Source organism: Bombus bifarius, unplaced genomic scaffold, assembly GCF_011952205.1.
Source record: "Bombus bifarius isolate JDL3187 unplaced genomic scaffold, Bbif_JDL3187 scf7180000007974, whole genome shotgun sequence".
Classification (NCBI taxonomy): domain Eukaryota; kingdom Metazoa; phylum Arthropoda; class Insecta; order Hymenoptera; family Apidae; genus Bombus; species Bombus bifarius.
The window spans coordinates 1,287,074-1,308,546 of record NW_022884360.1 but is presented as its reverse complement, the minus strand read 5'-3'; the positions used below and the strand labels follow the sequence as shown (position 1 = coordinate 1,308,546).

Genomic DNA, 21,473 nt, shown 5'->3' with positions numbered 1-21,473 from the left:
ATTTCCTCTTCTTTGGTCCAACGTTCCGATGTGATACATCGTTTCGACAGGAATGTGTCGCGACCAAAAGTAGTATTAACGATATTCAAACGTCAGCTACACAGTTTGATTGACTCCACACGATATTTGAATGCTGTACTTTAGCAAGTCTCTTTCGTTTTCTGAAAATAACGACTACTGACTGCTGTAATTTATGGAATACATACGATCAAATTGAAAACTATGGATCATCGCGTGGATGTTGACGAACATAGGAACTGGATTTTGACGCCTAAAACGTTGTGTAGCTTTGCACGAAACTCTCGAATCTATAAATATCAGCCTGTTGAATACCGCCCGCCATCGAGTCGAGTAGCGCCGCGTGCGGGAAATATTAGAATGCGCTATCCGGCGCGTTTTCCAGCCTGGAAAAGCAAATGGATTCCAGAAAAATTTCTGGACAGGTTAAAAAAAAATAGTTCCTTATATTAGATAAGAAAAGACTTGTACATTTCAGACAAGCTTGACTTTGGTTACTTTTTTTTTTTAATAAATTTGAATAGTATAAAAAAAGAAACACTAACGATTGATTTTTTTTATGCAAACGAATGTATTTGTTCGATGTGTAATTAACGATGTGTACAATGAGTTCGTTTCCTTACATATCAAGTACAGAAAAACAATAGCAATAATTCATTATTTGTATCATGAATAAAATTTTTTCTACGTTAATTAATATCTTTGCAGTTCCATTACTGCACATTGCATTAAAGAGCAATTTTGTGACTGACTCCCCTCATTCTTCCTCGTGGAACAAACGAGCGATTGTCGTGTCGATAAATATCGTTAAGCAGAAAATTAAAGAGAGAAGCCGTTTTATACACAGCCTTTGAAATACCGCGAGGAAATTGTCTGATTTTCTTCGGTACTATATACACTTAAAGTAAAGTACAAATAGTTACAGATTCGATCATGAAACAACCTGAACATTATGTGCTCGTGATAGAACCTTATGTAATGTATATTTCAAACAGGCTCGCAATGTTTTCTCGTCGATAAACATGTATAGAGCTGTTACTTTCGCTCACGGTGGAACTACATCTTAAATAATATAACTAATCTTAATTTTCTTAAAAGGTACAATATTTATATATTTATATTTATGTATAGCGGACAAGGAATAGAGAATCCTAAATCGATACGAACATTGCTACGATAAAAATTCAAATGATTCTTATAAAGAGACTGATCACTGGAAACTAAAAACGCTGTTCTTCTTCAAAGCGTACAACACGGTTTCGTGACTGATTTGTGTGTATATATGTGTATATGTGTATTATCGTATTATGCTATTATCAAAACTCCCTAGCCAGTGGTTTCCTCGGTTCCTTTTAAAAACGCTGCTTGAAATTCGTGTAAAAGAATTATCGGTTGGGAATGATTAGAAAATATATACCAAAAAGAATTTGGCTTGGTATTTTCGCCTTTTTTGTCTCCTCTTGCTTGTCTGCAAACATCAGTGCACCACGGGATATATCATCGAAGTCTAAGAACTTCCACAAGGGGAAAAAGCGCGAATCATAGCCATAGTTCTATTGTGTACGAATTGCTATAGAAACAAATAGGGCCTGATAACTTCGACGTAGTTTCCCGAATCTTGTTCTCACGTGTTAGCAACTTCTGCGTCGCGTACATTCAGATGATAACTGGCAAACAGCTCGCAGGGACGACTGATCGACTGTCACTGTTCAGTAGCTAATTTCTTGGGGTGGCGTAGCTGTGCGCGTACTAGCCGCTCTTCCAACAAATCATGGAGTTGTTCCACTTCCTTTGGCGCTGCTTGAATAATGAAGATTCTGATACTTCCTTGAACATCCATCGCCGTTAGTCTTAATGATTTAAGTGCCGCTCGTTCCGCGATCATTCCTGGCCATACTTTTGTGTTCATAATTAATCTCTGCGTCCCTGCAGTGCGTCCCACTAATCGAGATTCTTCGTCACGGTCGTTTAGCCTTAAAGTACCTCTACCTCTTTCTTGCCAACTGCCACTAGCCTGAACAAAATCGGAAATTTATCGTGAATGAATCATTCTGAAAAATTGAAAGCAGAAATAATTCTTATACAAACCTTATCAAACGCGAAGAATTTACAGTTAATCTGAAGAACATTCGTTTCTCCTTCTTCACCAGTTAATGGTGTTATTTGACTATACTTCCTCTTATTAGCACGGTTTGCTTCTTCTAATTTTTGAGCAGCTTCGGTCAATGTTAGATTTGATTTGGAGGTAGTACGGCATGCTGCTGACGCACTGGAAAAAAGAAGCTCTGTGGAACCATTTGCATTTGTGCTTTCCTCCTTCTTTTCCTTTTTCTCCTTGTCTTCCGTTTTGTCGGAATTTTCTGCATCGTTCGCAATCATAACACGTTCCTGCAGGTTCTGACCAAATACAAAGTTTGGTTCTGACGCACAAGGCGTTATTGTAGTATTTACACTATCTTTTGTGCTTGTGCCTAGCAACAGGAAGGTGGGCTTTACTTCCTCAATTGGCTTGTCTTCCCTTTTAGCTTCTTTTACTTCACTTTTACTTTCTGTTACTTCACCTTTAGTTTCTCCTACTTCACTATTATCATTTTTCTTTTCACTTTTATCATCCTTTTCTTCATTCTTATCTTCCTTTGTTTCTGTTTTATTATTTTCCTTTTCCTTATTCTTTTCATCTAATAATGAATCTGTGGCTTTTGCAAACGGATTCTGAAACTTAGCTGGTTGTAGATATACTTTAGTAGTAGGCTGACTGTTTGTCACTGTGCTCAATTGAGAGGGCCACAACGTGGATGACTTTCTTTCCTCGACTAAGTTCTTGATGGAATCACTACACCCAAACGTTGTTCTAAACTTTGACGCAGCTAACACTGGCTTGTTAGAACTCGAAGGTGATTCCTGGATATTATTTTCTGTCGATGAGCTCTCCATTTCTTCTGAAAAAATTCAGATTTCATAAACTACTAGTCATAAATTGTTACATGCAAATAATACCTATCACATCATAACCTATGTGGTTTCCAACAAAAGTTATTGAGACAGGTCAGAAACTATGCAACATTGTAGCGAGATAACGAAAATATATCAAATATAGCAATTGTATGTAAATATCATAGAAAAAACTGATGGTAAAGTTACGCATGTGGAACAAAAAATAACACTACGTATTTACCACTGTTGGAATTTTCAGGTGAATCCCCCGGTGACTCTTGTGGTGGATCTACCTTTAAAACATAGGATGGTCGATTCGTCTCTTCTTTATTTTCTACGTGAAATTCAAAAACAGATAGTTAACATAATTGTCAAACAAAATTATTTCCTCAATCTGTTGTAACGCTCTAGAGAGTAAATATTGCCGAGAAAGGAAGATACGGAAATACATAGGAATCAAAGAAGAATAACATGGATAAAAAAAACAATGATTTCCTATGAATTTTCAATTATTATAATTTACATAATCGTGCAGAATTTATCGTTAATTTACTGTATAGGAAAGGAATCACAAAACGCACCCTTGCAGTCCGCCATTTTTTACGTGGAAGTGGTCAAGTGTCGCCATCTAGCCATATCCATTAGAAGATAAAAAAATATTCTCTACTACATGTGATCCATACACAGATTCATATATACATGTATATATAGTTACATATTTTACGTAGTAATAATATTAATATCATTAAATTTTTCTTCTTTCAAACGTAAGAATGTCGTAATATCTAATCATTATATAACTTCTGTTTTATTTAAATTAGTAAAAGTTGACTAAATGACGTCGTTGCGAGATACAATTAACCAAAAATACAATCCGAAATATTGGTACTAAGGAAACAATTTATTGATTACTTACATTCATTGACTGGTCCTCAATTCTAGTTTATTACTAAACTGTGGATTTTTATGATTAACAATTAAAGAAATTCATCTACTACATATCATAACAAACGCTCTACTTTGAATATTTTATATGTATATTTTTGCACTGCATGCATTATGTGGATCTTTGCACCTTCAAATAAATGCACAAAAATCCGCAGTCCATTTATTACATATTCATATATTGTTTATCCTCCTTTTTTTTAGTCTTCATAAGATATTCTTAACGATTTGCATGTATATTTAAACCATCATTGAAGAAGATGGGAACCATCGAGAACATTTCAACATCGACCTTCCAACTTCATCTAAAAATAGATTTGCTTTTTACGAAACGTTCGATTGCTATTTGAATGAAGGTTTTTAATAATTATTCTTTATATCGTCCTCAATTTCCTTTGCATTCTTATTAGTGTCGCTATTCTTCCCGCAATGTGACGTCATCAACTGCCATTAATCATATCAGAACACTATAATGTGCTTGCCACGGATGTAGAATAAAAATAAATACATATTACACAAGAACTTAAAGTTGAATTGAATAAAAATTTTGCTAATACTATGATAACATGCGGTGGTATAATTATTTATTAATCAAGGTCTTGATGGCATGAAAGTTTATTGGTGGTCGTGATCGTATCGTACGTAGTAAGTACAGGAGTGGGAGAATGTTAATCGATTGTATTTCCAGGCCAACGTTCTATAGATCCGAAACAGTGGCACAACACGACAGTGAAATTCTTAAAGTTTCAAATCTTGTCTTGACCTTTTTGTCATTAAAGCACAATGTCTCTCGATGAAGTAATTAATTTTATATTTAATTACGTTAACGTAATAACATAAATAACATAAAATATTATAATTAGACAATATTTTGTCATTATTGCTTACTGGTTGCTTGAATTCTTGTACATACTTTGAATTTTTCCACAATTTCATTAAAAAGAAATAAAAATTATTCTTTTATTCTTGTATATTTTTTGTCAGAGATTTAACAAGGCTGCTGAGGAGGTGAAGGAATTGCGCGCTCCAGCTTCAGATGTTGACCTGCTTGAACTATACTCACTTTACAAACAAGCTACAGTTGGAGATTGCAACACAAGTATGTAAAACAACTTGTGATCATTTAGTATTACTTAATATACTTTGGCTGAAAATTTTTGAATCTATTTGTATAAATGTGTTAGGAAGGATCTTGAATAGATCTCCAAAATTATAATATGATTACGTTACTTGATGCAACAAGTTAAAGTAAATATTTATTGTAATACTAAAATTATGTAACTACACTTTTGTTCTGTGGTCTTCTTAATTTGCAATTTCAATTGCACAGCGAATGTTAATAGACCTACAGAAACCAAATTTAAAAGCTGAATAAATGATGAGATATTTTTATGTGATTTCAAACTTGTTGAATTCTAATGAGAATTCTGTGACATCGATAGTACTATTCTTTTCAAGGAAGATTTTAATTTTTCCAGCCAGGCCAGGCATGCTAGATTTCAGAGGCAAAGCCAAGTGGGATGCTTGGGACAAAAGGAAGGGCATGAGTCAAGATGCTGCGAAAGAACAATACATTCAGAAAGTGGAAGAACTGATATCCATTATTGGGAAGAAGTAATTTATAATACTGAACATTTATTTAAGCATTTTTACCAAATTTTGTCTTTTTTACATACTTATAAATGTGTAATGTATTGATTGTCTTTGATACCAAGGTAGTTGCAAAAATGTTAGAATACATTTTCAACTAATCTTTTTGATATTTGAGGAAACAATTCAATTGTCTATGCTGGGTATGGACAAGAATTGTTGTAAAAAATCATGTTATCTAAAAGGAATTGATATATCGAATTGATGAATCAATATTCTTGTGGTAGCTGAATTTATTTTGCTATCATTGATTAGCTATTTACAACGTCGATGCTGTTGACTTGCGAGGAGTCAATACATGTACTATATTCACTCACCGACATGCAACTGTTAACATATTTATCTTTCGAATACATATACACGAGTTTTAATACCACATCGAAGCGTATAACGGTGAAAATATAAAAAAAGAAGTAGTCCTCCCTTCGTTTTGGATAACTTTTACATTTCTCGCCTATCTTCTTTATATAAATATCGATTTATAAATGAATTTCACTGTATGAATATTATAAATATCAGTAAAGCTGAGAAAAAAGATCAAAATAAAGTGGTAAATACTTTGTTATAATTTGACGTTTTATACTAGTATCCCACCTTGAGATAAATGTTGTTACAAACAAAAAGAGAGAACATCAGAGACGAGACATAGTGTTGGATATCGATAGAGAGTAATGAAATGTACTACCATACATTAATGATGTATTTTTTTTTCTTCTCCACGTTCAGTTTTAACATTTTTGTCCTTATTATATACAGATACATATGAAATTAACTAACGTAAACTAATAGAATTACGACACATAAATTGCTTGTGAAGAAATATTTCTGCCACAGAAAAGCATAGTCCTGTATATGTTTCAATTCTTTTCTCATGAATCGATTACAAAGAAAAAAAAGGAACACATTTCTTTCATCATGAATGCTTCACCGCGAGTAGAAAACAAACGAAGGAAAAGATCCATTGTAGCAAAATTTCTCGTAATACAATTTTATCCTGTAAGAACAATTGTTACGGCTGCAAGTCCATCGTGATGTCCTAAACGAATATACGCGTGATGAAATTCAGCCTCGTGTGTACGTGTATGTTTTAACAATTTAAATTCGATTAAACTCAGTCGAAGTTCCTGTGTGAATGCACGCTCGAAATTCGTGCAGCTTACTTACAAATAAAAATCTAGCAATTATATAACTTACGACGTAGTAAATTAATTGTCTAAGGAATCTAGGATAAGCGAAACTTACCGTATTAAACATAACACGCCAGATTTTAAACGGAAACGACGCGCTATCTATAACACGCAACAGAATGTTCTGTAGTAACAACATCCCTCTGTTCCTTTGCAGAAAGAAGGGCCTTCTTTTTTCTCTCTCTCTCTCTCACTCTCTCTCTCTCTCTCTCTCTCTCTCTCTCAACAGCGAACGAGAATCAATTAAACATGCCACTTTCGGTGCAAAATCTTACAATGAATTTTGCAGCGAATTTTTTTTTTTTTTATTTATTGATCAAATCGAACATTTGTGACCAGTCAATGCTAATTCACGAAGAGTTTTTCTTCATTTTTTAAATCCCGATTATTTAGACAATAGCAAAAGCGACGTTGCGAGAAATGATATAATTTACATCAGTTCCGTAAATGATACACGTACGTACGTATATAATGTATGTTTATGTATGTATGCGTTTAATTCGAAAAAAAAAGAATAAAACGAAGAGACTAAAATGAAAAAGATACGGACAAAAAAACGAATGAGAGAAGGCTGCAAAAGTGTTGCCTCTACTTTCTCTTACTCTTATCGTGCTTCTTAGTGAGAAGTGGATGATGGTGCGTCTTTATTCTGCTAGCCTTCTGATGGTCACCATGGACTGTTCTCGAGTTCTGGCCAGCCATCGAGATATCGCTGGCACTGTCGATTAGCTGGCGACTAGTCGATGACTCGTCGAACCTGGTAAAACAGAGAAGGTGACGGGAACAAAAGCTCAAATTTGTCGCGGCTGTGTTTTGTTTATGTGTTAGTTTTTCCAAATTAAGCAAGTTTTCCTGCTTTCTTTGTTTTAAACGGACTCGATCGCTCGAGCTTAGAGATCCAATCACTGTCATCGAATTTCGTCGAGTAATCGCTGTTTCTCAAAATCTCACTGCTCTCTTTTTCTTTTTTAAAGTGATAAATATATATTATATACTATATATATTATATATATATATTATATATTTTATATATTATATATATATTATATATTATATATATTATATATGTATATGTATTTTATCGTTCTCTTGTTGTATAATGTGTGGAGAAGTACGTCGACCAGCGGCACTATTACATTTAAACAATATTTTCTAACAGAATATTTCAACAATAAAACGAAGAAGTAAATTGATGAAGAGACGATCTAAATAAGAGACACAAGAACATCTTGAATTGTTAAATTAGCCGCGGTGACGATTATGCTCTTTTTTCTTTTATTTTCTTATATTCATATCAGGTAGATAGGTAGCAGGAACATAACATCTCGGTAGAGCGCAGAAATATTACTCGCAAACGTGACACGAGGACAGGAATTTCTCAATTGCCGAGCGGAGATCGAGCGAACATTCTTGATAGAGAACTGATTTAACTATACGTTATTGATTGTGGCACGCCGTTCACCGTCTTCGACTTTAGCACATCATTCTCGTACGACATTATTGTTTCCTTTCCATTTTCGAAAACCCTGTAACAATCACAGATAAAAATCATTATCGTTTCTGCACATCTTGCAGGTAATACACCAAAATTTTATCGAAGATCTCAGGTTGTTTTACAAATATAAGTGACGTCTCATGTCTTATGGGCATCACCTACATACGATTTAATATCTATGATAAATTCTTTAAAGAACTCTTTTATACGATGTATTATTGTTCTTACTTTTTGGTGGTGATCTTTTTGCCGTTGATAAATCGAGTTGAAGTACTTGTCCGTTTCACAGCACCTCCACCGCTGGCTCCACCGAAAGTCGTAAACGCATTGAACGAGGTGAAGTTTCCTGACGAACCTTCAAACAAGTTGTTGAATGGTGAGAAACCAAAGTGAGAAACTCCTAACGGGCCAAAGAATGACGTGCTAATGCTGTTACTGCTTGGATGACTATGCCTGTTGGGTCCGAGGCGCACACCGATTTCAGCAAGGTCTTTGGGACAATTAAAACACCAGTTAATCACATGGTTCTTACTACTATTTAAACATCTATTATTCGGTTAATTACTTGAACGCGTTTTTATCATTCGGTGGATAAGGTAAATGCATACTTATTTGCGTGCTCAAATATTTCATTCTATGTGTCTCAGGGTACATGTAGTTGATACTACACAGATTCGCCGATCAAAGACTAGCAGGATGGGTTTACTTACCAGAGAACAGGTTCTCGAAAGAAGTACCACCAAAGAATTCTTTAAATACTTCCTCAGGGTCTCTAAACATGAAGGTACCAGTGAAGTGTGGATCAAAGTCATCCTTGTGTCGCCTCTTACCACCGGGCATTTGAAGTCCTTCCTTTCCATATTGATCATAGACCCTTCTTTTCTTTTCTGAAAAGTATATAAAACAATAAGCGATTATTGCTAATTGTAAAATAAAAGTTGAAGGCAGATTGCTTGATTTTATTTGCTCCAAATTCCAAGAAGCAAGTACTGCAAGGCTTGTCAGGTTAGTAGAATACGCTGAATGATTTATAATATCAATCTGAGGTCGTCCATCGCAAGAGCAAAATCATTAAAGAGGAAACGATCGCGGGAATCGTGGACGAATGAAATGAACGTAGACAGCCTTCGAAGAATTTGTGAAAACTTTAAGAGATCAAATAATTCCAATATTAAAGACTGTTTCTTAATATAAATACGACGGAACGACTTAGTTCTTCGAAGATCTGCCTTTCTTAGGAGGAAATTATTGGTAACAACTTGATCGTTCTTGTGTTTACAATCATTCGAGCAATGGCAGAATTGTTAGAAATGCGGTAAGATTACAGGAAATATTATCTGCATTTACGGCGACTCATACAAAGAGAAAAAAGTATCTTTCGAGTTTTCCACAAGAACTCGTAGAGAAACTGGTCACGAAACCCTATTAGAGATTCCTGAGTTCTACGAGTTCGAGTAAGGAATGACTCTTTTAAGGCGAATGAGGGATTAGGGTACCTGACATATGCTGAATTTTTCGCCAATAAAACATTTGCTATGCCTTAAATAATATTTCTGTTCTTAGTCTATGTTCCATTAAAATAAAAAAATAAGATCCAAAAAAATAAAAAAAAAAGTGAAAGAAAGACAAAATCAAATTCAAAATAAACAATAAAAATAAAATAAAATAAAACTTAAAGAAAACGAAGGAAAATGTTTGGTCACTCTCAAAGTCTTTTTTCTCTTAAGTGGTACCGAAATATCGCTGGAAAGGGGAGTCAAAGAAACTCCGGTAGGTGAATCCACGGCCTGGCCTCGAGGATGCCTTCTGATACAATCGTTGGTCGTAGGTTCGTCTCTTCGCATCTGGACATCGAGCACGGTCACGAGAGATTGACCGGAAACAAACATTTCTGATTGAATTTCTCTTTTACTTCCTCCCACGTATGTCGACACGACAGAGTCTGTCAGTTGTCGCAGCGATGCTTCGGCTAAAGAGTTGCTCTCTCTGTTCAAGCCTGACTCGATTTTCGAGTTTCAACAACGCAACGTTACGATCGCTCTTTTTACTAAATACAGCAGAAAGTTAACAAAAAGTTAAACTTCAAACTTAAAAAAACATAAAAACGAGATGGAACTTGTAAAGAAACTCAAGAATCAAAGTTTCGGAACTGCGAGTACTCATTCGCAACCCTATTTCTCGTGCAATATTCTAGAATAAATTACTGTCAGAATATCAATTGTCCAATTGATTAAGATTCTAGTATTATTGTTGGATGACGATTAATTCTCGCAGTTCCTCCTCTTTGCTAGTATCAAGTGTTGGTTATGAAACAGTCATTCATAAAGGAGAATCGATTCGTTCTAGATTGAACTGCTGGCTCCCAGAATAAGTTGTACTACTTGGAGACCGCTCGAAAGAGAAGGCTCATGCGAAGTTCGGCTTTGCTGACAAGCAGGAGCTGTTGTTGTTCGTCTCCCGTTGACATTGCGACGCACTGTTTTCGTTACTAAAGCTAGCTCTAGCGTCGATTAATCGAAGCCGTAGAGAGAGACAGAGTCATAATTAAAACTATTATCATTTGGATAAAAAGATTTAGAAAAATCCTTTAGGTTGAAGATGATCGATTCTTTGGAAAAGGGTAATTTCAGTAATAAGGTCCGCTTCGGAATCGACGATAGGACGACGAGAAACGGCTGAAGCTTACCGTCAATTAAGACTTCGTATGCCTCGGATATTTCTTTGAATCTCTTGTTCGCTTCTTCCAGGTTATCAGGGTTTTTGTCTGGATGCCATCTCAATGCCAATTTTCTATATCTGTAAGGCAATGCTTTGTTTAATCAACCGACCAGCGATGCTTCTTTATAGTAGAACTTAAGAAGTCTCTTGACTCCCTCTAACCGAGAATACTGATCGACTTTTGGATCAGAGCCAGCTGCCTCAACGGAGTTGAAATAAAAAGCCATTCATTCAGTCTTTCCCCACCTATCGCATTTACCATTCGTCTAATAAAATAGCACCAATGACAAACAAGTAATCACACTTATTTATGATAAGGTAATTCATTGGAACATACATACATATATATATATATATGTCTTTATAACACATATCCTCGTTGAACTTGGCTTTTTCTTTATAACTTTTTTCCAATATTAATTCAATCTTATAATAGAATATCAAATGCAAGTTAACATTCGAGTATTCTTGTACATTCTTCTCCGTTGATAACGGGCTGCTCTGCTTTTACCGAGTGATTACTTACGCCTTTTTGATGTCCCCGCTCGTGGCGGTTCGCTGCACTTCTAGTACCTTGTAATAATCGACCATCGTTCACAGTGTTCGCACTTGGGTGTTAGGATTTAGGCAACCACCTGTCAAGCAATGCAGAGAGACGGTTATAGTAATTAGCAGACCAATTGGCAACCATGTAACGAGACACGAACGAATCAGAAGGGAGAGATACAGCTTTCGTATAGATACGACTCTCCAACAGTCTAGTTGCTTTGAACGAAAGGGCCATCTTTAGAAAAGGCAGAAACTACATAGGAAAGAATGCTCGATAGTATAACGTACGACAGAGGTTTTTAAACCTTCCAAAGATTACGATAATCTGGCCAGTATAAATTTTAACGAAGAAAGAAGACCTATATACTTCCACGTTGAAGATAGTTTTCTATGATGTTAACAAATTCAACGAAATATTGTTTCGAGTGTAACGCTTATTTTAAGGTTATGATATACAGGGTGGTCGGTAACTGGTGGTACAAGCGGAAAGGGGGTGATTCTACGCGAAAAAAGAAATCAAAAATATAGAATATAAATTTTTTTCTCTTTTTTTTTTAAATTTTTCCATCGAGACAACGATCTACAGTGAGATCCGTTATAACGAGACGCGATAAAGTGCACGCGTACCGACCGAAAATTCAAAATCGATTTTCTCGAAAACAAAGCCTCGAACGACAAATTTTTATTCTATATTTTCGACTTCTTTTTTCGCCTAGAATCACCCCTTTTCCGCTTGTACCACCAGTTACCAATCACCTTGTATATGTCGGAAAGGAGTCAGAAACAGGGTTGTGGGTGAACGAAGATACGGCCTGATGCTACGAGTATGGACACAACCGATTCGATAATCAACAGCGGTGGTTGGGCACTTGCGACGTTAGTGACGTTGGCCTTAGGTTCGATGACGAATCCACGGTCAACGGGATGAAAGATGTACTTGCTCTAACTCAAATTCATCGATCGTCAGGCGCTGATTCCTTCGTCGATGGGATCTCAAGAACGAATGAACCTTCGTCCCAATGATGCCACAGAGGAAAACTATGATGGGGTGTGTCTAAGGACACAAGATCATCGGATTCGTCAGGTATAGCCCTCGTACCGAAAGTAAGGGAAATTGACGTCGCTGTCAATTGGTCAGTTTGGGACAAAGACTGTCTGTCCGTTTGGAAAATCTCAATTGCCGGAAAAGCCCAGGTTTTATAGCGGGTCCTCGGGCTAACTGGACTTGTGCTGTATACGTGCCTCAACATCAGGTATTCATTGTCCGAAGGAACCGTTGAAATGTTTTACTGTCAAGTACCTCTATTGGTATTTCTTTTAACGAGGGTCATACTATAACTCCACACCTTTGTTAGGCGAAGCGCCCATCCCGTTGACCGCGGCTACGTTCGGCCCAAGTTTATTATCACAAATCGCAAACAAGTACAATTGGGTAGGATGATGGCAGGTTGTTTAATTACGACTGTAAACTTTAATTACAATTTTACGGATTTTCCCGAAGTTCCAGAGGGAAGGCTCCGGTGTCCTTTCATCTCCGACATATATATTTCCAACAACTACGCCCACTTTAATATTTGATACAATTCAAAACTACGAGCGAGTACGACCTGAGACTCTTTTCGTGTTGGCGAATGTGATTTGATGGTTGTCTAGCTGAGATTTCACTGTTTACCGCTTGTCTGCAGTGCACAATGCTCATTGGTTATAACCCACGTTGATGAATGAGAATAGGTAGAGGAAGCCTTCTACCAACGCAGCTTGTGGATGGCATGGTTCACGAGGAAAAGCCCACTTTCTCCGTAATTTGTAAGAGCACAGAATAAACCTAAGGACTTTCTGAGGACCATTCATAGAACAAAACCTTCACAGGATTAGAGATTCCTGCAAGTTAAAGAGATTAACTTCAAAGTGTTTTATGGTGGGCCCTGAGGTTTATGGAGGCCAGGTAACGAGGGATGGTGTGCGGATCGTCTCACGCGACATGACAAATATAATTCATGTAACGAGAAAATAAAGATAAAAAAACGTCGCGAAGCAGCTGTTATCTATTAGATGATAACTGAATTATAATTGGTAGATTAGTTGCATAAACGGTCCTCGTGGATTTGACGTTGGAAATGATTTCCAGTGGTACTCTCTTCAAAGGAACTTCCGACCACCTGTTGCCCATGAAGGCGTCTCAAAAGCGTTCAATCAACACGACCTGCTTTGTACAGTGAAAAGAGCGCTCGAGTTAATTCGTGGTCCGATTAAAAGCCGGCAAAAGTGACGGATCTCCGGGGCAACAGGGGACTCGACTATTTCTTTGATGTTCTATTTTATCTCGTGGCTCGTCGATTTCCCAAGGATCCACGCAAAGAGGAAAAATAGAAAGTCGACGAAATTGTACAGCGAGGTAAAATCGAGATCGGTCGAGGAATCGTTGGAATGCACACCATTGAATGGCGACAGGCTGAGCGCCGGCAAAAAATACGCGGCGGACTTCTAAAATAGTTCCCACGTACTATGTAGTATTCCAGTGAACGCGCGAATATATTCCACCAAGTTAATTTTGCGTGCCATCTTCGAAATAGTCGGCCAGCCTTATATAAATGGCTCCTTTTGCGTCATGGAAAACAAAATTCGCCTATCCACCCAGTTAGTTACATGTCTCTCTCCTATCTCAAAAGGATGATCGTTATGTTTAAAAAATGAACTCGTCAAGCGTAAGCCTGCATCAGCTCAGAACTTTAACTTACACACATGCTTCTTCCTTCGCGTCGCACATCTTTCATCACTACTGAACCATACTGAGACTCGTTTCACCGTGGACCGATCATCCTCGATAGCGATCGACTTTGAATTTTAAATAGAGCTGCGGTGACAATAGCGGAAGTGATTAAATTGGTACACAAGAGTTCAACACAGGAAATGAGAATGGAGCGCGTGAGACAGTGCCCGGTGGAAAACTGAGGGCTCAAAGTCAAAGACTGGACTAACGAAAACGCTAAAGTTAGCCGAGACGTGTATCGAAAATAGTTGGAAACACGGAGGTGGAGGTCATTACGTTATCCCACTTCACGGCTCTTCTACGTCCCTCCCTCCACCTGGTGGGCAAGAAAAAGCAGCCTGCTTGCATTCTGCTCGTTCCATTACTTTGATCAGCCAACAGGGCTGTAGAATGCATTGAATCACGTACACCAAAACAATCCATTGACATCAACATCCAAAAGATGATATATAGAGATGCTCGAGTGAAAATGTTTCATTCTGCAAACGGATTTCTGCGAGGACCAAGTTTGGAAACGGACCATCTTACGTTTCTAGATGATCAGTTTAAAGAACTACGCGAGAGAAACCGTTCGTTAAAGGTGTATGACTTCAGAAACTAGTTTTTTCCGAATCAATGTGCTATGTTGGAGATTCTCGATTCTAATCGATTCCTGATCGTGGCTGGTGATTCTAGCTGGAGGTTCTCGCGTGAAATCGTTGGAGTGTGTTAGTAGGTGAGCAGGAATTCTCTCTGCGCGCCAGGTGGACCGCGTTTCATGTCCATACGCGATCGTCGACGCCACCTCCGCGATCAGGTCGAGGACGTTAGTCCGAGGCAATGCTATACAGGTCGTTTCCTATCTTTTCATCCTCGTAAATCTTCGACGTTCTATATAAAAATTAGACAAATATCGTCGAAAGGTTTACGCGCGAGAAATATACAAATTTCGTCGATGCGAGGAAATCGTCGGCTTCGATTATTAATATTGGCGAACGCAGCGGCTGAGAAGAGAGTCTTGCCAGTCCACGAATTAGGAAGCATCCTGTAGCTTATAATAAATCTGCAGTGATCACGGGAGGATCGCGAAATCCATGACTCACGCCAGTTTCGGTAGTGATTTTGGCCTGCCTACACGCAAAACCAGCGTCGCAGGTAAAACCACGCGAACAGTCATCGCAACGTGGGTCGTCGTGGGCGTCGTTCCAATAGCTTACCGCGAGAAGAACACCCTTCCACTTCATACGTTGTCCTTACATGATAATTCCATTCTCTATCCATTAATAATCTGAAATCTTAATCCGGTTTGCTTGATATTTTTCCAACACGCCTTTCAATCTCCGCTAATCGTAAAGAATCAAAGTAGTGGTTGACTTCTTCGACTTTTCGAAGAGTTTCTGAAGTCTCTTCGGACTCTATAATCACAGAAAAAATTCTCCATGCAAGGCAAGAATACCGGGTCAGTGGCTTCTTCCGAGAAAAACAATGCCGTTGCTGGAATTTTCCGGTTTCATCGATCGTCTACGTTGAAGTACCATGTAAGCGTGGTCGTGTAATTGGAAAAGTAGATCAGCCAAAAGGAGTTGGCGATTTAGCGGCGCGAGGAACGCGGCTGGAAACGGGTCTTCGATATTTAAAATTCACCGGCGCCTCGAGAACTGGACTCGATCGCCTTACGTAACATGCAATTCCGAATGTTTCGGATGCCTATTGTGTTCGTAACGCGGCCGGGAAGGCTGTCGGCCTTATCAATCGACGGCCGCCCTGGACAATCTTGTTCCGAGAACTGTACAGCCCCTAGACAATATTCTTCCAAAATGAACCTTAAGTTTGACTAAAAACTATTCCGAAGTATATCTAGCTGATTCATCTGCTTTAAATTCTTCTTGACAATTGGAAGATGGCACCGTCGAAATTTGCACAATTCTCTCCAATGATTTTCTTCTTGTCATTTATTTCTTCGTGTAATCTGGAAGACACTCGATCGAGTTGTTGCAGTTAGTAATCGGTTTACTATGAAGAAATGAAATGCCTAGGCATCCGTTGATCGTTAATAAACGCCACGTACCAGTTTTGGTCTTGACATTCGTCCAAACATAATCGTCGTAGTCGAGAAATGATCCGGGCACTACTCCAAGAATGGAAAGATCGGCTACAAGGCGGTTTCGTTGCTCTAATGTTGGTTGTAAATCACTCTCTCGTCTCTGATACCATTTTTCACACCTTCTTCGAACTTTCACGTATTTACATTTTCTGCGCTTGTACTATCCTTGTTTACATCGTATTGTTCGACCTTTGTCATATTTAGCTATTCAGGAAGATACAATGAATTTTACGAATCTAGGATTCTTAATTTATAATTTCTTCTTCGTCTACGATACGCCTTGAAAATCTCAGATTGGTAAACAACGTAAGGGGAAGATCAGAGTTCAACAAGTAAAATACGATGAATAGAAAGGAAGTTTCTTTGTTAATGTGACGCTTTATATTTCCGGTTCGATAGAGGAAAAATTATCGATCGTGCAGCACTGATTGACGCGCAATATTTGCCTGAAAACGTGCCCCCGCAGAAAACGCGCGTGGCAATTATGCGCGAGTGCACACGTATCGTCAGCGTGACACTTCCGTTTGCTAGACTCCTGCTCGTTTTACAAAGTCTCGTCAGGATTTAAATGACATGTTTCTTTAAAGTGACAGATTTCTTAGAAAAAAAAAAAGAAGATACACAAACGCATAAAAACCGTGCTCCATCAATCGCCAATTAAAAAATAGAAATTCATCGTGGAGAATATCAAATAGATATTTGAAGAATGACGTGGTAGATTTTATGAGTGAAAGCTATCTTTAGGTAGCCGATAATTTATTCTTTTATCGGTTGGAAATTAGAAGTTACAGATTGTTTGAAATTTAACAGAAGTTCAAGGTCACTGCAGAATACTCCCCCTCTTCTATCATCTCTCATGAAGAATCATTTTAAAAACTTGTGGAATTTTACACGAATAAAAGTTCCTGGTAATCGCAAGCATTTCCGAGAAAAATGTAGCGCGACGTGGGTAGCAATAGATTTACTCGGCAAATCAGTCATAGAAGAGCATAACTAAACGATCAATTGGAAAAAGCGACGTAAAATTGATCTCTGGAATCGATAATCTCCACGAGGTGTCAAATGAAATATAATCTGAATGTATAATCGATATAAATGAAATATTTGGTATTGCTATTGGTGATATATAATAGATGACCAATTTAGATTCGATTAAAGTTGATTTTGGAATATTTCATTTCAAATTATTATTCTATATCTTCCTTCGTGTCATTGATACCTTCCACCATTTAAAGTGTAGAACACACACGTTGAATTAAGTAAACCGAAGTTATGTTCATTGAAATTATCATGGACCTTTAATTTCATCTATAACTAGACGATATCAATTGAGAGATTAAAGAATCGATTGGGGGATGAGGAAACGATCTCGCTACGATTTTTATGGTAAATAACGAAGACGTAGGAAAGAGGGAGAGCAACGGTGGGTGTCCTTTTGCGCTCTCCCGAGAAGGTGTGACGTCAGTTATACATATTCGGGCAGTGTGAGCGACGTATCAAGGAAAAAGGATCTCGAGAGGCTGTTGCCTGTGTCGGTTACCGGCAGAAGGACGATCTCGACCATCCTTGTCCGTTTAAAATACCATTCCGGCCGTTTCCTTTGTCTCCCGTGGCGTCGAGCAAACAATTCCGCAGCCTCCGTGTGACTGAAACGTTTGCTAACAATGTATCACGCTTATTTCAATCTACTTTCTCATCTACTATGTACATTTCAAAATAATCAGTGTGCGTCACCTGGCGTTTAAAAAAGAAACTCAGTAAGAGAAATCCCATTTCTTCTTGATCCCTTACCAGCTGATACTTTACATTCGGACGAGTGTACCATGCACCGGCTATTTCTAATTCATCGATTTATCTTCAGATACTATATAAATATACCGAGACATTACTGGCAGCTTCGATAGTGGTGCACACAGTTGCGCGATATTACGTAATCGGGTCCATTAAATGTGCCATTTCGTTCCTCCTTATTCGAAGGATCAGTCGAGCCTTCCTCTTCTAGCTTGGCGTCTGCTTTTGGGAAGACAATGCATACGCAACACGTGTTGCGCTAGGTCGCTGCTAGAAAATGTCGGTTAAGTGCCAATAGAAGGGTCTAGGACAACCTCAGAGAGCGCTGTTTAATTTTAGTTGCGTATATCTCTATGGACCCCCGCACCTTTAATATCTTCTATCGCATTTCAATTACGTTCTTCGTCAATAAGGTCCTTCTTAGTAGTTAATGATGTGATGTAATCGTTCCATACAGAGATTGAAAGAGGATGGTAGGCTTTGTTCTCCTTTTCCTTCTTCAACAGAGTCAAACTTAATGCAGAAGCGGTTAGGTGTACTGTTTGGGAGATTGGAAAATACAGTTGTGTTTATAAGGAAACGCTATTGGCCGTTGCGAAATCGTCGTCCCCATTGATAGTGTCAGTTGCGATTAATTATTGAAACACTGCTTTCAGATGTATGCAGATACATACAGATAATTAAGCCAGTTGCCTTTCCAAGCAACGCTTTATATTGTCGAAGAAGATTGGACACGCAGACAGAGAATTCGAAAGTGAAAATCTGATAACGCGTGCCTGATGATCTCCTTCTTGACTCTGAAATATCTTTTGCGTTTTTGTTTTAATTTAACTTCGATATGACTAGAAGTTCTTTATTGTATAAGGATGAATGTATTAAGAAGAAGAAAAAAGATAAAAAATAACCTAACTTCATAAAAAATTCTAATGATTGTAAACTAATCACAAATCACTTGTTGCATCCTGCAGTCGATAATAATAAGGTGTATTCACCGACTTTTGTGTAGATGTAATTTGTGATAAATTGTATAATATAAATACACAACAATATTAGAATACAGATGTAAGAGAACAGAATGCATGATGTTGTAGAGTATACAAAGGCATAATATAGAAACAGAGGTGTCTGTCCTGTGCTTAAAATAGCGTGACAAATACAACTTCATGTTTACATGCATGCAAATATAATAATCAAAACACCTTAATGCAATATAAGATACTTTGAAGAACTTATAACTGTATAAGGATAGAACATGTATTCGAAAGTAGCTTTTAAAATTATTGCTGAGCTGTTATTATCTTTCTGACATTACTGAAACCTATTAGGATATAAGATCTTAATATAAATAGAACTACTACTGTATTTGATTTAAAAATTGTTTAGCTTCTTTCTTTTAAATGTAAATGTACTGTAGTATTTATTATTATATTATTACACAATGACTCATGAAAATATTTCAACAGTTACCATAGAAATCTTTTATGTCCATATCATATATGCTACGTAAAACATTTTTCATCATAACTAGAAATTTCATTATAACTAGACATGACTATCATAAATATATTTATTAGTCACATTTTAAACCATTCTGAAAATATATATTGAAACTACTAAAAACTACAGAAACGAGATGTTTATCGCACACATACATTTAATACAAAATTAGTATAGAGTATTCGTAGCCATCTTAAATATATAATAAATGTTAAATATGACTCTATTGAATATTGAGGCTTATCAATATAACAAATAATTGGCTGTTTAAATACTTTTATGATCTGCGAAAACTATATATTTGTACTTAATATTTTGCAATTTTGATATATATTTTCCAGTTTGTTTCAGATTTTACCAATGTAATCATAATACTTGTACCTCATTACAGTGCTAATAAAATTTTTTAATGTTTCATATAACATGCATATATTCATAAAAGGCATCTATGAGTATTCAAATACTTTCAAACTGTAATACAGTTAGAATTAGGTTTAAGATTTGGATGTATATATAGATATTCTAACTGAGTGTATTAATTAGATATATTAGAACCTATAGAATCACCATGCCTTAAATTATCCCATTAACTTTAACAATACCGTATGGATTGAAAAAAATAGCATGAATAATTTTCATAAACTCGTGTTATAAATGATAACAAAATAACAATTCGCGCAATACCGTGAGAACCAGATAAATCGGCCAAGGTGCTACAGTTTCACTGATGCAGTATAAATCCAGGAAGCTAACGTGAGCGTAATTCGAAAAATGCAACATCGGCATTTAAAATCAGCTTTTTATTGCGGAGCAAATTCTCTCGGAAGGGTGGAAAATGGGGGAAAAGACTCGTTATGGTGGTTGCTAGGGATGCGACTAGATGTTTTCATGTAGTCGCGACACACGTTTCCACAAAATTTCCATGCAAATACTATTTTTCGTGACAATGATTCAGACCGTCGCTCGCTTATCTTTTATCTAGCAACACTAAACCACGATACGGGCATTATCGGCATTAAATGACACGAGTAGTCTTTTTCGTCTAGGACTGTAATAGCTGTGCAAACGTTTACGATACAATTATTGCTCATAGTATCTACAAATGCGTTGTCACAGCACCTGAAAGACGTATGAATCTCAAAATTATGAAATCACCAAATATCACGTACGAATTAATACGTTGCAACGTGTTATTCTGGAAATTTTTGAACGAAACCTGTTCCACGACGTTGAAACGGCTGCCCTCGACGACGTAGTTTTCGTGGTGATAAACGGTCGAATTATTTCGAGAAAATACACGAGATCGAATAACTTACCGAAACGTGGCTCCTGCTTTTTCTTCGCCGTTCACACTCGACAATGAATTTTCCGCGAGAAAACGAGTAATTGTTTTCGTTTCGATCGAGAACGAGACACACAGTGGACGTGAAGCGACAATCTCACGAAAAAGTAGAGAAATGCAACTATCGTCTGAAGTTGGCGCAAACAAAGGTCGATATCCAATATGGCCGACCGTTTCGATTTTTCTAGAGTCGTTACGTACTTCTCTTTTAGCTGCGTCGCCACAATGACTATCTACGACGATATACGATTTAAAATATTTTATCTCGTCTAAAAAATTTTCAATCTCGTAAGAAAGTAAAAGGTATAAAAGATAATATAGTATTAACAAATATCTGCGTTGGATTGGAGTAACAGATTAATTCGAAAATTTGTAATTGATTCGTTTAATCGTTCCGCAAAATACAATCTTATGCAAAAATAAGTCAACTTCATCTACATTTTTTACAACTTTCCCATCATATTTGCCATAAATGATTATATTTTTATAGTACT

The 21,473-nt window shown here is 37.1% G+C and overlaps 3 protein-coding genes and 1 long non-coding RNA gene across 13 annotated transcripts; 2 read left to right on the top strand and 2 right to left on the bottom strand.

Annotated features, from left to right (window-relative positions):
* Positions 1-565: 565 nt before the first annotated feature.
* On the bottom strand, positions 566-4,027 carry LOC117217179 (ran-binding protein 3). 4 transcript variants are annotated; one of them, XM_033464577.1, is made up of 5 exons: positions 3,869-4,027; positions 3,534-3,580; positions 3,194-3,286; positions 2,107-2,954; positions 566-2,032 (listed from the first exon to the last, which is right to left on the bottom strand). In XM_033464577.1, exons 2-5 carry the CDS (start codon positions 3,547-3,549, stop codon positions 1,721-1,723), a joined length of 1,269 nt encoding a protein of 422 aa, XP_033320468.1. In that variant the 5' UTR covers positions 3,550-3,580; positions 3,869-4,027; the 3' UTR covers positions 566-1,720. The 4 variants fall into 4 exon arrangements, with proteins under 4 accessions (XP_033320468.1, XP_033320466.1, XP_033320470.1 ...); XM_033464575.1 differs by having other exon boundaries at positions 2,107-2,957; positions 3,869-4,024; XM_033464579.1 differs by lacking the exon at positions 3,534-3,580 and having other exon boundaries at positions 3,869-4,021.
* Positions 4,028-4,554: 527 nt separating this feature from the next.
* LOC117217185 (putative acyl-CoA-binding protein) lies at positions 4,555-6,243 on the top strand. The gene is made up of 3 exons (XM_033464591.1): positions 4,555-4,695; positions 4,882-4,996; positions 5,376-6,243. Exons 1-3 carry the CDS (start codon positions 4,681-4,683, stop codon positions 5,513-5,515), a joined length of 270 nt encoding a protein of 89 aa, XP_033320482.1. The 5' UTR covers positions 4,555-4,680; the 3' UTR covers positions 5,516-6,243.
* LOC117217182 (dnaJ homolog subfamily B member 6) lies at positions 5,763-21,129 on the bottom strand. 7 transcript variants are annotated; one of them, XM_033464581.1, is made up of 8 exons: positions 20,954-21,127; positions 11,474-11,582; positions 10,916-11,025; positions 9,963-10,073; positions 8,940-9,116; positions 8,458-8,719; positions 8,171-8,260; positions 5,763-7,491 (listed from the first exon to the last, which is right to left on the bottom strand). In XM_033464581.1, the coding sequence occupies exons 2-8, from the start codon at positions 11,536-11,538 to the stop codon at positions 7,323-7,325; spliced, it is 984 nt and encodes a 327-aa protein (XP_033320472.1). In that variant the 5' UTR covers positions 11,539-11,582; positions 20,954-21,127; the 3' UTR covers positions 5,763-7,322. The 7 variants fall into 7 exon arrangements, with proteins under 7 accessions (XP_033320472.1, XP_033320474.1, XP_033320473.1 ...); XM_033464583.1 differs by lacking the exon at positions 20,954-21,127 and adding an exon at positions 17,890-17,985; XM_033464582.1 differs by lacking the exon at positions 20,954-21,127 and adding an exon at positions 14,235-14,462.
* On the top strand, positions 8,689-9,021 carry LOC117217188. The gene is made up of 2 exons (XR_004489492.1): positions 8,689-8,825; positions 8,902-9,021. It is a non-coding gene; the product is annotated as an uncharacterized LOC117217188 (long non-coding RNA).
* Positions 21,130-21,473: the final 344 nt, after the last annotated feature.